At 61.4% G+C, this 15428-nt stretch overlaps 3 protein-coding genes across 3 annotated transcripts; all 3 read left to right on the plus strand.

The window, feature by feature from the left end:
- JKF63_07863 (uncharacterized protein) lies at positions 1-5421 on the plus strand (the record flags this gene model as incomplete). The annotated part of the gene is made up of 1 exon (XM_067903791.1): positions 1-5421. One exon carries the CDS (start codon positions 1-3, stop codon positions 5419-5421), a length of 5421 nt encoding a protein of 1806 aa, XP_067759263.1.
- A 997-nt stretch (positions 5422-6418) lies between these two features.
- On the plus strand, positions 6419-9820 carry JKF63_07864 (uncharacterized protein; the record flags this gene model as incomplete). The annotated part of the gene is made up of 1 exon (XM_067903792.1): positions 6419-9820. One exon carries the CDS (start codon positions 6419-6421, stop codon positions 9818-9820), a length of 3402 nt encoding a protein of 1133 aa, XP_067759264.1.
- Positions 9821-10819: 999 nt separating this feature from the next.
- JKF63_07865 (uncharacterized protein) lies at positions 10820-15037 on the plus strand (the record flags this gene model as incomplete). Its single annotated transcript, XM_067903793.1, has 1 exon — positions 10820-15037. One exon carries the CDS (start codon positions 10820-10822, stop codon positions 15035-15037), a length of 4218 nt encoding a protein of 1405 aa, XP_067759265.1.
- Between the last annotated feature and the right edge of the window lie 391 nt (positions 15038-15428).

Consider the following 15428-nt stretch of genomic DNA (forward strand, 5'->3'; position numbering starts at 1 on the left):
ATGAGCATCGACAGCGAGGAACGAAGAGATGTCGTTTTACGTGCCGCCCCTGCCACTGGTGTCACCTCTGCTGGACTGGTTTCTTCCAATGTGGCTTCACGGAGCGCGACGACACCCATCTCACGCCAGTCACTGGAGGAGGGTCAGGTGCTCCAGGCGGCTGCGCAGCGACGAGCCCCACCTGTTGCACTGAAGTCGCAAACCCACTTCGCTGCCACTGACCCGCCTGGATCTGCTGCTGCTGCTGCTGCTGGAAGTACTGCTGTGAGCGTCGATGTGGGTGGTGTGGTGTGGCAAAAAGCCTTCGCGGCGCACGCGCAGCAGCTGCTGTGTGAAACGCGGCAGCAGGTCCATGAGCTGCGCCGGTACCAGCAAAAGGCCCTGCGAGAGGCGCAGCGGGCGGACTCCCTGGCGGCTGCCAACTGTGCACTCGAAGCACAGCTCATTGAATGTAAAACGAAGCGTGCCGAAGAGCGCACGGCACACAAGGGTGCCGTCACCGCGCTGTCCCAGCAGGTGCTGCTACTCGAGGAGTCCCTGGGAGATCGAGGACGCGAAGCAGTGGAACTGCAACGACAGATACGAGGGATTCAGGCGGTGCTGGCACATCAGGAGGCGGTCCATCAGCGGGAACTCCAGGAGGTGCGATGTGCACTCGAAGGACACGTTGAAAAGCTCGTCGCGGAGCAGGACCGGCAGCGAGAGCAGTGGCGCGAAGAGCGACAGTGCCTGGAGAGAGAAAAAGCAGAGCGGGCGTCGGCAGGCGGCACCGCATCGTCCGCACATGAGACGTGCCTGGATACGCGTTGCCCTGAACGAGAGCCGCCACGCAAAGATGAAGCACCCACATCGCCGCATGCGACATGGGCGTCTACCTGTGAGGAGGGGAAGGAGCTCACCGCAGCCGCTACCCGATTTGATGCGGCCACCAGTATGGACGAGATGCAGCTCCACACCACGCCAGCCACATCACTGGAGGGCGATGCTTCGCCATATTCACGTGTGCATCGAGACGTTTTGGCTCAACAGCAGCCGCGGGAGGGAAAGATGCTGTCTCAGCCCTCCATTGGCGAGGCCACACTCCAGCCTAAGTCAACCCAGCAACAAGTAGCGGAGAAGTGTGTGGTTGAGCTATTGGAGCAGAACGAACACCTGCGAGACGCGCTGGCGACTGCACGCGCGGCTGCTGTGAGCACTGCTGGACACGTGTTGGAGCCGGTGGGGAAAGAGGAGGCGGCGATGCGTGCCGATAAAAGAGGCAGAGACAGCTTCAATACGACTGACGAGGCCACACTTCACTGCATCGCGGAGCATGATGTCGAGCATCCGCAGCACCCGCAACACGGACTGCTACAGGAGATCCGGGATGAATACACGGCACTTCGTCGAGAGAGCGCCCTCATGCTTTCGCGGCACAAAGCGAGGCAACATCAAGAGACGGTGCGGTGGACTGCCGTGCGATCCGCTCTCTGTGCTGCCCTTGACGCCGCGGGGTTACGTGACGCTCAGTGCGCTCTCGACGCTGCTGGCGCTGCCACGGGTACGTCGGACTTGCGCCACGACAGCGAATCCACCATTCACTCAACGGAGGGCCTGTTCAAGTGGACGCTGGCTGCGCTCGACACTCTGGTGGGCAACTTGCGCTCGCAGCGGGAGGCCGCCGCGGCAGAGGAAGCAGTGCGGCTCGAGCGGCAACGCTTGTCGGCGCTGGAGGAGGCCTTGCGCGAATTGCAGGCGCAGAACCAGGCGCACATCGCCTCCCTGGATGCCACCAAGGCTGAGCTGTACAATTCAAGGTGTGAACTTGAGGCTTCGCAGCAGAGCCAAAAGCAGCTCGCAGCTCGCCAGGACGCACGAGATGAGGCGTGGCGAGCTGGAAAAATGCAGCTAAAGCGGGTCACAGATGTTCTGCAGCGAGCCTTGCGAGAATACGCACGACCTCTGCCTGCGTCGGTGTCAGCGTCCAGTTTTTTGGTCGAGGATGGTGCGAGTGAAGATGTCCATGGAGCAGACGGGCGCGCCGTGAAGAAAAGAGGGAGTCGTCCACTAAAGCAACTGTCACGTACTTCACCCACCCCTGCCGCGGCCGATGCCGTTGTGCCATGTGAGGCGGCGGCCTGCGCGGGGTACAGGGAGGACAACACCGAAACGGTCGCTGATAGCGCGGACACATCCCCCTCGCAGTTGCCCTACGTATCGGATGCGAGCTTCGCCCCCTCATCCCTGGCCACGCACCTTACGTCCAAATCGCTCGACGCTGATGGCGATGCAGAAGAGAGCAACATACGTCACGATATGGCAGCGTTGGAGCAGGGCCTGCTGAAGCTGCTCACGGCATGGCGTCGTCGTCAACACACACTCATAGAGGCAAACAAGGCGACCCAGCGGTATGCCTCCAACTTGATGGCAGAGAACAGGGCCCTGTCAGCAAAGCAACAAGAGTCTGATGCGCGCCGTCAAGAGCAACTGCGTCTCTCTCGTGCTGCGGGGAAGCGCCACACGCACCAACTCGAAGAGGCACAGCGAGCACTAGAGGAACTACAGCAGCAGGCTCGGCGCGAAGGTGCGCAAGCACGCCAGCAAGCGGCAGTCTGGGAGGGCGAACGTGACGCACTACGTCGGCGTCTCCGCGTTGCCGAGGAAAAGCTGGACCTTGCCGAGCAGACGCTCGTAAAAGTGGATGTGGATCAAAGGACCCAGTGCGCCTCCCACGCAGCGCAAGCGCATGCGTTGAGCGACGTCGCGGCGGCGCGCGATCGACTTGAGCGCCGTCAGGCTGACCTTTGCGAACACGTTGAGGATCTAGAAACACAACTACTAGTCTCCGAGCGGGCGCAGAAGGCGCTTCACGCGCTGATCACGACCGCCGTGGCGTTCATTGTGAGACTCCTAGTGGACCACCAGCAGCTGCAGGACCACTATCGAGTTCTCCGCGCGCTCGCGGCGGTGGATGCGCAGACAGCGAGCATGGTCGAGCGCGTGCTGGAGAGCAGGTACTTGAGTAATGACGGGCAGGCGACCGCGGAGGGCTGCGGTAAAGGACTCACGCCCCCAATGGGAGCTGTAAGTGAGGCGTCTGCTTGGCCCGCGGTGACGGCGCCGCCCCTCATTGCTCCTGCTCCTCGCTTCCGTGCAGCTGTCCACGCGGTGCGGGCTGTGCTGCGGCTATCGTGGCTCCTCACTGCGCGCCAGTGTTTGCGGTGTAGCGTGGATGCACGCCGCCGTGATGAGGCCGTACCCTCGGCAGCAGCGGTCACCCCAGCGGCCTGGCAACCCCTTCTCGTCGCGCTCTCCTCTGCCTTCATGGGGAGCGCTTCGGCCCCAGTGCCGAGCAGCGCGATGACGCCGTCCCGCCACAATCTGCTACGGCTCTACACGGCAAGTCCCGACTCCTGCGCACTCCCTGTTGTCCACCTGCCACCAGCGCTGGAGCTGGCATCCATGGCGTTCCTTGGCACCTCGGAGGAAGAGGAGGAGGAGGTCGGGGGACGTGGGGAAGGCCCCAACGCGCGTTTCGATCTCGGCAGCTGCGCGGGCGGGGCAGAGGAAGGGGAGAAGATGCACATCAGCGCTGGACACCAACAGCAGCAGCAGCAGCTCGTGCAGCTGCTGGCCGTCGCCAAGCTTGATGTTGAGGCCCCCACAACGCAGCACCTGTGCGCCAAAGCGGTGGCCGCCGGCTCTGTGAGCGCGCTGGCCGCGACAGAGCTTCTGCAGCTTGTCCGAATGCGCCGAGCCTTTAGCGAGAGGCTGTGGATGCCCCGGGTGAGGAAGAGTCTGTCGCTCCTCCCCCCCACACCAGAGCCGGCGCTTCGGGTGCCAGATCTACACCTGCTCCTCCCAGACCGAGTCGCCGTGCTTCTCCAGATGCAGCTAGAGCAGGCCACCACACAGGCCCGTCGAGCAGCGGAGTCGGACACTCTCTTGCGGGATCTAGTGCAGCAAAATGAAACGCTCTTGGAGACGCTGCGCCTGCGAACAGAGCAGCACAACGCCACCTCCGTCGAGCTACAGTCACTCGCATCGCAGCTGGAGCTTCAGCAAGCAGTGCGAGAGGAGCAGAAAGCTGTGCAGGAGCGGATTCTCGAGACACGCTCATCTCTGTTGCAGGAGCGGAGGCTACGCCGCGAGGCAGAAGAGCGGCTGGCAGAGTTGCAGCTGGCGCGACTGCAGTGGCTCGGCGACCAGGAGCGATACAAGCGTGAGGTGTACGCGTTGAACATGGAGCTCGCCAACACATCTGTGGGAAGCCCGTCTCCTGCTGCCGAGCGCGCGCGCACGCTCAGGCCTGCGTGCAGCAACGGTGCTGGACCGGCAATAGCCAAGTCTGCGCTATCGATACAGGTAGATGACACCATCACAACGGACACGGCGCACCGTCCCGAGTCAGGAGTCTCACAAATAGATGTACTTTCGGGAAGTTCGATGAAAGGGAATAGGATCGATGGATGCGATGGCGCGTACCGTAGCCACCCTCCAGCTCTGCACGACGCTCCGGCCTTGGCAGGGGTGAGGTGTCATCAAGACGACGAGAACTACTACTACAAGTTGCTTCGAGGCGACCACCAAAGCGACGACGACGCCGACGACGACGACAACAACAACAACGGCAGCGGCGACGCTCGAAATCGTTCTTCGGGCGGCACCAGTGTGAAGAAAGAATCTCTAATGCGGGATCACGCGCACGGCGGGATTCCTCCGTTGCCCACACTACAGTATCGGCCCCGCAGCAACCTGCCCACGCCGCAGGATCTCACGCAGGATGCACAGTCTGGCGAAGACTGCTTTGATGACGCTGCTGCCAGGACTCCACGGTGGGGCGCGCAGCTACAGCCCAGGGCACTATCGCACACGCGAACCCATTCACGAGCAACGGCCGATGTGTCAACGCTGATCGCTGGAGCGGGTGCCAAGACACCGCCTACACCACGGTCGGTGATGCGTTCAAGAAGAGAGCTCGAGTTATACATACCCAAAGTGGCTCGCCATCGCGAGAGGGCTCGCAGCAGCGATGCCCAGGCGTGTGAAGCACACTGGGTGAACCCCATCGCTACGGCTAATCCAGCGCAGACGGAGGTGCTCAGGAGACCACACGGTGAATCAACGCGTGAGCTACGGCATGAGCATCGACCACTGCAGATGCAGGAAAGTCTGGGGCATTTGCAGCGATCTGCGGCTCACCTCGTTGAACCAACGTCTGCACCGATAGCCTCCGCGCACGCTGCCCTCCCCACGCCACCACAGGGGGGGCCGGCATCGTTGAGAGAGAAGCCCACTCCCCTGGGTTGGTCAGCAGCGTCCACCCTACCACACGATCATGACCACTGTTTGGACCCCGCACGTGACGCGTCCGCAGGAGATTCCCACGTGGCCTGCCACGTCAGCAGTCCGCTCTACTATATTGCCCGGTCAGCGCAATAGCCATACGCGTATCTCCAATGCCTATCAGAGCTCTGCTCTGCTCTGCTGTGCGGCGCACCCCACACACCCACACACCTCTGGGCTTCTCTGCTTTCCCTCTGCCCCCTCCCCCCCCACATCTCAACACGGGGTATCCGCCTTGTACCACTTCTAAACCGCCACCATCGTTGTACGCGCAACGCATAAACTCAATCGAACAAACGTTTGTCCCATCCCCGCCCGCACACACACACACACACACACGCACGCACACTGCCCAGCATGCTTCTTCTTTTACTGGAGCGTTGTGCGAGCTGTGTGAATCGTCCCCCCCCCCCTGCGCTCTCACTAGGGGGGAGGAGGGGGGAGGGAGAGAGACGTGGCACACAATCGACACTTCTGCATGCCGACGAGCATCAATTTATCTGCTGCCGCCACCACCACCGCCACCGCCACTCCTTTTTTTTTTTACATCCCCCTCCCTCCCAAAGCCCTAGCCCCGTACACGCAAGCGCTTACACACACACACACATATATATAAATATATATGCATATCCACACACACACCACCACCACCACCACCACCGCCATCACCATCGCCACCGCCACCCGTTCCCTTCTTGTTGACGTGAGCGAACGGGAGGGGGGGGCGGGGAGGGGAGGTGTGTGTGCACCGCTTAATCGTATCAATGTCATCTTAACCCATTTTTGTGACGTCCTGTATCCCCTTTAAAACCTTTTTTTTGGGGGGGGGATGAAGAGAAGCGAATCGGATGTGCCAACCAGCACTCCCTCAGCCGTCGCTGATACTCCAGTACGGAGCGTGGTGACTCCCTCCACCACCACGTTACAGCCGCCGTTGCGTGAAGTGTCTCCCCCAGCACACTGCACCCAAGATGGCTCGCCCAGCAGGGAAAAGGGCAGGGGCGGTGGCAACGCCGGGGGTGCAGCCTCGCCAGCCAGTGCGCTTCGCTTCACCTGCTGTCGATGCCGTCGCTCAATGGTGGTTCGTCCAGAAATGCAGTGCAGCGCTGCATCAGCAACGGTCCTGGACAACCCTCCAACGTGCGGTGCTGGATGTGTCCTTCAGCCTTTTGATCCACCCATCACACGTCCGAGCGAAGACGATCAGCCCGATCGGTACACGGACGAGGCGCTCCTCGGAGCACTGCCGCTGCATTTCTTTCAGTCAGCGGAGGTGCTGAGCTGGTCGCAACTGGCGGATCTGCCCTCGGCGGCGCAAGGGTGCCACGCTGATGTCGCCTCGACGAGCCTCTTTGCAGAGAAAACCTCAGCGGACAACCATCCGCTCATGTCGTTGCCTGCGCCACAGTCGGTCAGCATCGCCGCTCCATCCTCAGCGTCAGCCACCCCCAGAGCCCCTGCGGTGCTGGCCGTGTCACAACTTGCCTGCCTCGGCGTGCCGGTGCGACGCGAATCCAAGAGAGAGACGCGAGAAGCTGAAGCTGGAAAGGAACAGGATGCCCATGATGCGGGAGCAGCACCAGGAGTACTGGGGCACTTGACACACAAGCCCAACAGCTCCACCTCAGTCGACGGGTGCAGCCAACGTCATTCCACGGCTATTGACGAGTACAGCGGCGAGCACACCGACACCGAGCCACAGACAACACCCCCTCTGCAAGCCTCCAGTACATGTACCCTGCCGCCACCGCCGCTGTCGCCCAAAGCGGAAGAGGGAGTTTGTGAAGGGCGTGCAGCGCTCAGCTGCAGCGCCTCCGCCTCCCCCTGCACACCACCGGCGCACCCGCTCACGGCAAACAACTCGTGCGCCGACCAGTCACCGTCTCGGTTATCGACATCGCCCTCTAGCCCTCCTCCGCCACCCGCACCAGCGTCGGCATCTCACCTGGACCCCGGCATCGGCGTCGCCACGCCTGCCGACGACCTCCTAGCCTCCCTGCCCTTTGATGAGCTCTGCCGCCGCTGGATGCGTCTTCTCACCCGAACGGCTGAGCCGCATGAGCAGCCGCTCTGCATGAACTGCTGGCACGACGCCTGTCTTGTCCCGCTGCAACAGCGCACACGTCTCTCATTTGAGAGCGCCAATGCACTGGCCACGATGGTCTCGAGCGCGCCTGCAGAAAAACAACGCCTCCTCACGATCTGCTACACCGAACCATGCACTACACCGCCGCAGGGGGCCGTGGCCACCCCAGATGGCTTGGGCCGGTGTCCCTGCGAAGCCGCGAAGACGCCGGTGCTCGACTCCAAGGCGGCTGCAGAGAAACTCAGGCGAACTCTGCCGCTCATGTCACTCGATGCGGTGGCAGCAAACCTATTCGGCACAAACGAGGAGGATCTGCTGGGTTCTTTAGAGGCGCTCTCTGCACCACACGGGAGGGCTCTCCCACTCACACGAGAGTCTTCTGCGGCACCACGACCTTCGCGGTGCCCTGCTGAGATCCCTCTTGAGCAACACATAACGACCCCGGCGGGGCGCGACGTGGATACATGGACTGCTTCGTCATGTAGCCACGAGGCACAAGAGCTGATGGCGGAGCTAGAGGACCTGCAGGCTCAGCAAGCAAGCCTGGATCGGCGTGCCGCGGAGCTGCGAGACGTGCTGCACGCCTTGGAGTCTACGGCGGATTCGCAAAGTCAACCCTGGGGACTACTCGGTGACGCCGCAGCACCGTCACCACCGACATGTATAACGCGAGAAGGGTGGCTAGATCTCGCAGTCAGACACAACATACGCGAAGTGCACCTCGCCTTCACCGTTGTCGATGAAGAAGCTGAGCGACGGCACGCCATGGCGAACCTCGTCACACGCCTTGCCTATGTATCTGCGACACCAATAGATGCCCTCTGCTTCCCCATTGATGTCTCTGGACCCGTGGGTCTCATTGCAGGATTACGGCTTGGACTTGTTCCACCGTACTCTGGGTCTCGCAGTGGATGCAGCGGTCTGGGAGACCATGACGTACGCGGCAGCGGCGCTTCAGCAGCACTCGCCACGTCCGCGCACCCGCCGTGGGCCCATGAGGTCGAATCTCTGCCCGAGGAGGCCATGCACCTCGACATGTTTGTGCATCGCCAGGTGAGCTACGCCCAACTTCTGCTCAGCGGCAACACGAGCGCCGATGGCGAAGGACTTCACAGCGCCGGCTCCAAAGGGGCCGGCGGGGATCCGAGCAGTTGCGGGGATGGAGGGCAAATGCGTGGCGGTGGGGCTGCGGCAACAGCAACGGCTGCCCCGGTCGCCGCACCCAGCGTCAACACACGCGTCTCACCGCTTGAAGTGAACGCCGCGTGTGGTTATTTGCTGCTGCTGCTGAACTACCTCGCACACGTGAACGGTTTCTCCTTCCACACAGCTGTGCTGCGGCCTGCTGGGGACCGAAGTACACTGATGCTTCTGAAGCGCGTGCCGGCCCCTGCCAACGCTTCTGCTGCTGCTGCTGGTGGTGGTGGTGCGGCGTTGGTGGCAACGGCGGCATCGTTTTCTCCGCTCAACTTATTTGGGTACTTCACCAGGGGAGGCAACGTGGACACGCAGGTACGCGGTGGCGAGCAATCTGCGAGGCCGACGGCCACGCCTCCGTCCGTATTGGTGGCGGATCACGAGGTCGACTTTTACCTGACCGACCGCTTACTGGCGTGGCGAACGTTCGGTGCCGCCTGTGTTGCGGTGGCTGGGTGCGTGAAGGAGCTAGCGGACGCACTCCACGAGAGCCTGCGTTGCTGGCGGGTGCGTGAGGGCTTGATAGTCCAACATACGTCGTCCACGTCGCTGATGACGCCATCACCTGCGTCGACAGTGGAATCTTCTGGCCTTGCGGAAGACACGGAGGCTGCCATCCGCCTCGCACAATCGCCCATAGCACCAGCAGATGTCGAGGAGGGCATCCGCAACAGAGGAGGCGCAGACGGTGGCACAGTTGTGTGTGTGGACCCCCATCCCCACAATGTCCCTAGGTCACTGCCGCAACTCTTGCAAGAGTTGTCTTGGAGAGACGATCCACTGCACGTCGAGGCTAATAAGCCGGTAAGTTGCAGTGCGAAGCACAAGAGCTCGGGTACTCATGACACACTTGGGGAGTCGGGCACGACCTCTGCAAAGCGCAGAAATCATGACAGCAAGTCAGCAAGCTCGTTCTCCCAGCCGCAGTCGTCACGAGAAGCAACGTCACACCAATACAGTTTGCCTCCTCCTGCAGAAAGAAGTCGGTTCCCCCTTGAGCCCCCCTTTCAAACTCACGGTGACAAGGTCGACGGGTTTTCGGTCCGGCACGGCAGCGTCTCGGATGCGATTTGGACTCTCGGCATGAAAAAACTCCTGGGAAACGTGCAGTGGTGCATGGGAGCAACGCTGGAGCTCGAACGGCTGTACGCTGTCGCGGAAGACACACACAGGCACACAAAGGATGATGGCGACGATGAACAAATAATGTAGAAGACCCCCCCCCCTTTGTTCTCGTTTTGGTGATCCGGCGGGTGTCGTCTCGGGCATGACAAGGGAGTAACGGATGAGCTGCGTGCTTGTGCGCTTGTGTTTCAGATGTCGGGTGGGTGCCAGGAGGGAGGGGGGGGGGGGTTCGACGCCCCATTTTCGCCCAACCGGCTTCTCTGCCCTCCTCCCCCTCCCGCGCCTGTTTGGGGGTTTGGCACACCTGCCCATGCATGAAATCTCCACACGCGACCGCATGTGAACAAAATGAGGGGATCAAGTGGAGGAAATCTCAACCGCCCCCCCCCCTCTCCTCCTCCATCCATAACGATAGCAGGCAGCGAGCGTGCGTGTGGCGGTGTGTCGCACTGCTCCCGCTCAGCCCGCTGATCCGACACAGCCTGACCCGAGCAAAGGGTATAATATGGGCAAGCATGTCGCACCGCCTGTGTTTGTGACAGCTCTCCTCTGGACCCCCTCCCCATTGCGCGTATGCACCGCCTCCCACCACCTCATCCTCCTGCACCCACCCACCCTTTCTCACACACACACACACACGCACACACACTCTGCTCGCGCAAGCAGGGTTGGTCCTCGCTCCCCCCCCCCCATTACCCCCCCCCTCTCTCACACGCTTCAGACAACCCCCTACACTTCCACACTACACTTTGTGTACACAGACACAGACATACACCAGCAGAGAGAGACACACACACATACATACACATACACGTGTCTGCATACAGACGGTCATCGCAACCCTCGTTCCCGCCCGTCGTCTCCCTCCTCCTCTTCCCTGCCCCCCCCCCTCTCTCTCTCTCTCTTTTGCCCTCGCTTCAGGATATAATATATATACATATATATATATATTGTGTGCTCCCCAAACACACACACACACACACCTGCATACAGACACGGACACGTACCTGTGCGGTGGGGAACAGGCACAACCATTACAACGTCTGCATTCCCTCCCTCCCTCCCTCCCACCACCAAAAGACAGGCATGGCGTTGTCCCCCATCGCGTATATCTCTCCTGGCTGCAGTGCGCACTGCCGTCAGTGCGTCAGCGCCAAGCCAAACTCTTTTGCCTTCGCGTCCGCTCAGAGTATCTCTCTCTACCGAGTAGGCACTGCCAATGTAACGATCCCAACGAGCGCGAGCATCAAGCCCTCACCCGGGCAGCAGCAGCAGCAGCAGCAGCAACCGTTGCTAGAGACGGTTGCCATCACAGAATACTCGCTAGGGACAATATTTGGTCATGGAGTCAACGCCATACTCTCTGCCTTTGCGTATAATGAGGAGTACATGGCATGTCTGGTGTCGAAGGGTGAGCCGCTACTCGTGTGGCGCTTGAAAGACGCCGAGCCGCTCACGGCAAAGATGATCAGCAGCACCACCCTGCCGGATGTCTTCAAGCGTGAGGGGAACCCGAGCGCCATGTGCCTGGCTGGGAAGCACCACATTCTCTGCGGCACCACCACAGGGCGTCTCATATCACTCAACACGAGCCTCGACCATGCCGAACCCCGCAGCGTAATCATCCCGCCACCTCAGCACCGCGGGAACGCACAGGACTCCCGCTCACCACTGACACCCAACAAGTCGTACAACGCCGTCAGTGCGGTCGGCGCGCCCAGCTCTCTCAACCCGCCCAACCTGAGCAGCATATCAGCAGCCGCTGTGGAGTCCGTGGAGTGTATAGCAGCAGCAACAGCGCGACCAGAAGCAGTCGCGTGTGGCACCTCGGACGGGACGCTGTGCTTGCTGACACTGAGCGCGAGCACCGGCCTGCGGGTGACGGCCTCGCTGCACCCGTTTCCGCCCAAAGAGAAGAGTGACGCAATCCTGGACGTGAGCCCACTGCCGGTGACGTCCCTCGCCTTCGAGCCAACCTCAGCGCAATACCTCGCTGTCGGCTCGCAAGATGGTGGGCTGGCGCTCTGCGACGTGAATACCAACTCTATGGTGCAAACATTTGACATGAGCAAGATACCTGAGAAGCACATCACCTCCATTGCCTGGATTCCCGGTGAGGCTGGCGCCTTCTACAGCGCCAGCACCGACAGCACAGTGCTGCGCAAGTGGTCCATCTCGAGCACGTTGGCCGTTGGCAGCGTGAGCATTATGGTGGTGCAGCCGCAGCCGCACTCCACTGCGTGCGGACCCGAAGACCTGAGCGACCCCGCCCAGAGGATAGACAGCAGCGGCATCGGAAGCCACCGAATCGGTATCCGCGGTGTGGCCTGCATCGACGCAACACGTGTTGTGGTGGGGTTAACAAACGGATCTGTGAAGGTCTATGACGTTGCCCAGCAGCAACTAGAGTTCGATGTCACTACAGGGCACACCGACGCGACCTTCAGCTGCAAGCTGTCCAAGCATGACCGCGATCAAGCGGCAACGGGTGGCGCAGATGGTATGCTTCGTGTGTGGAACCTGCGCACGCTCAGCCAAGAGTACAGCATCCCAGTTGGGCCCGTGATAGTCCACTCTGTAGATTGGTCCCCGAACGGCAAGCACCTTGCTGCTGCCCTTAGCAGCGGCGAGGTGGTTATGTACTCCACGTCGACGCACCGTGAGTCGTGGCGCACGCCAGTCTTCTCGGATCTGGTCTACCGTATCTGCTGGGCTGCCAGCGACTCAAGTCTCATCGCTGTCACCTCCCGCAGCGGCGTCGCCGTCCTCTCTTCGAAGGATGGAAGGGTGGTTCGACGCTACCCAGCCACCCGCGGTGCCTTTTATGGCATCGATGTTGAGCCCATGCGGGGCAAAATGATGGCCGCCGGCTCACATGATCACCGCCTCTATGTTTTCAATCTCTCCAGCAGCAGCGAGCAACCAGCGTACGTGCTGGCAGGGCACACAGACGCCGTGTGCGACGTTGCCTACAACCCAACAGCGCCGAACTACCTCCTCTCCGGTAGCTACGACGGCACACTGCGGGTGTGGGATTTCTCCTCAAACGACGCGCACACCATCTCCGTCTCGTCGCGCGCCCTCAGCGGCCACGCCGACCGCGTGCGAAGCGTGGCGTGGTGCAGCCTGGCACCCTACTTGGCCATAAGCGGCTCCGTGGATGCGTCGATCCGCCTGTGGGACATTCGCAACGGTGTCGCCATCACAACGGTCCGCGGCCACAACGCAGATGTCGTCTCCATCTCGAGCCACGTAGACCGCCCGCTCATGTTTCTGTCCGCCGCACGTGATAGCACGCTGGTGGCGTGGAACGTGGCCTTGCTGCGGCAAGTCTACCTCGACGCCGCGCTCGGCACTCTTGAGAACTCTCTGGTGGCGGATCCGTCCTCGCTCATGGGTGTGACCACGTCGAGTGTGACCATTTCACAGGTGGCTGGCTCAGCGGTGCAGCGGCTGGTCAAGGAACTCGCGGAGTGTGCAAGTAAACCTGTGGAGCGGCTGCAGAAACTGGTGAACTTCTTCGAGTGCCCGAATGGGGCGGCGGAGGTGGCGCAGATGGCGCTCTACGCGGTAGACCCTGCTGCGTACAGGGCGGCGGTGGCAGAAGGGAAGTCGGGTGCGACAGGACTCGTTATACCGGCGCCGTGCCTCCCTGAGGCGGTGCAGGCACGTGCAACGTACACCAACGAACGTGCCCACGGAAAGACCGTCAACTCCGCTGGGCCATCTTATAAAAAACAGCGCCTCCTGAAGGCGGCTGACGAGCTCCTGCGCGTCGGTCAGCTGGAGGCGTACTGCAACGTCCTCATGGAAGCAGAGGAGTGGGATCGTGCGATTGCAGCGAGCCCAGCCATCTCGCGGGCCTATTGGCGCAGTGTCTGTCAAAAAGCTGCAGAGGCGATGGAGGCGGCCGGCGACGCGCGAGCCGTGACCTACTACATCGTCGGTGAGCATGCCAGCAAAGCAGCGCAGGTGCTGACACGCCTGTCGCAGCGCAACTACGATGCCGCTACAGTGGTGTGCCAGACGTGTCCGCAGGTTGCTGGAGACCCGCAGCAGCAGCAAGCGGCCGAACCACCGCACAACACCACCGTCGACGCAAATAGCGTGACGGCTGCCACGCAGCAGTTGCAGCGACAGCGCGCTGCTGTGCTAAAGCGCTACGCAAACCCGCAGCTCTTTGCGGCAGTCCTGCTCGCCTACGGCCATCACGACGAGGCTGTGAAGGTGCTGCAGTGCTGTGGTGACGTTGTATTGGGCCACCTGCTCGTCCACACGGTGCCACTGCGTGATCAGGCCAGCATCGATACCGCCTTTCGGCTCTCGATGCTGCAGAGCGCGCGTCAGCACAAATGGGAGACGGCGCTCATCTGCGCCACTCGCCAGTCCAACCCCTACGATGCCCTCGCGACAGTGCTGGCGCTCTTCCAAACCACGCAGGGGAAACAGCTGTCGGGGAGGGGCGTGGCGCAGTCCCTCACATCTAACAAGTTGTCGACCTTCCAGAGCGTCAGCGAGCATCTCAAGAACTTTTATGAGCAGGTGCGCGCGGAGTGTGGAAAGCTTCAGCTGCCGCTCGACGGTGCGGCTATCCAGCAGCGACACGCGCACGATGGACTGGCCTCGCAGAACCAACTGGCCGCCATGGTGCTCGCATCGGACCCCTCCTCGGGACCCGTGACGGACCTCGCTGTCCTCAAAAGCTTCAGCGGGTTCATAGAGAGTCTGCTGACCGTGGCACTGCAAGACATTGATGGCACGAACACACCGTTTTACTTGCGTCAGGCGTACAACGTGTCTGCCTACGTGTCGCTGCCACTCGATATTCCAAACAAGGCCGAAGAGAGCAGCGCGGGCCTGTCGGCCTCCACTCTCGCAACCCCGTCCATGACACCAGAGCACCGGCACTTCTTGGCCCTTGTCTTCACCCTGGCAGCACTCATGGCCGTGAAGGTGTACCGCTTCCCGAAAATACTAAACATCGCCTTCGCCAAGGCGCGCGACTTCGCCGCCGCCTCCGGTGCCCCAAGCTCGAGTACGCTCCTCACAAAGGCGCAGGGTGCTCTCGGTACGTACTCACCTCATTCGAAAGAGGTCGACTGCTCGCCCGTCGGCTGCACGCTGCCCGCACTCTCCAATGAGGGTCGGCAAATCATCTCTGCCCTCACCGGAGACCCCGTGTGTGGCGCCGTACACGTGATGGAGGACGGTGCGTCGTTTGCTTCGAAATCGGAGGCCCTCGCGTGGACGTTATGCTCACACTTTTCTCCGCTCGGGAGCGGCGCACGGCTCACCGTACTTTAGAGACTTGCAACCCCCACACCCCATCGCGTGTACCTGCGTATCCAAGTAGAATGCGGATGTCCCCCCCACCTCCCTCCTGTGCTGGGAGCAGACTGGTGCACTTCTTTCTATACTACCGTTGAGGCCGGCATGGGCCTTTTAGATGAGCGCCACCGGCGTGTGTATGCATACGTAAATATGTATGCATAGTTGAATAGTCTTGGGGAGGGGGGGGGAGGGGGGAGGCTACACGCGGCGTTGTTGTTGTTGTTGTTGTGTGGATCCACATTGTATCTTTTTTTTCTCCCTCCTCAATTAACTGCCCTATCGATGTCACTTAGGGGGGCCGACCCATCGTCATGCTTGCCTCCCCCCCCCTCCCCCTCCCGCTACCACCCTCCTCTTACAGATG

The sequence above is a fragment of the Porcisia hertigi genome, chromosome 8 (genome assembly GCF_017918235.1).
Source record: "Porcisia hertigi strain C119 chromosome 8, whole genome shotgun sequence".
NCBI classification, from domain to species: domain Eukaryota; phylum Euglenozoa; class Kinetoplastea; order Trypanosomatida; family Trypanosomatidae; genus Porcisia; species Porcisia hertigi.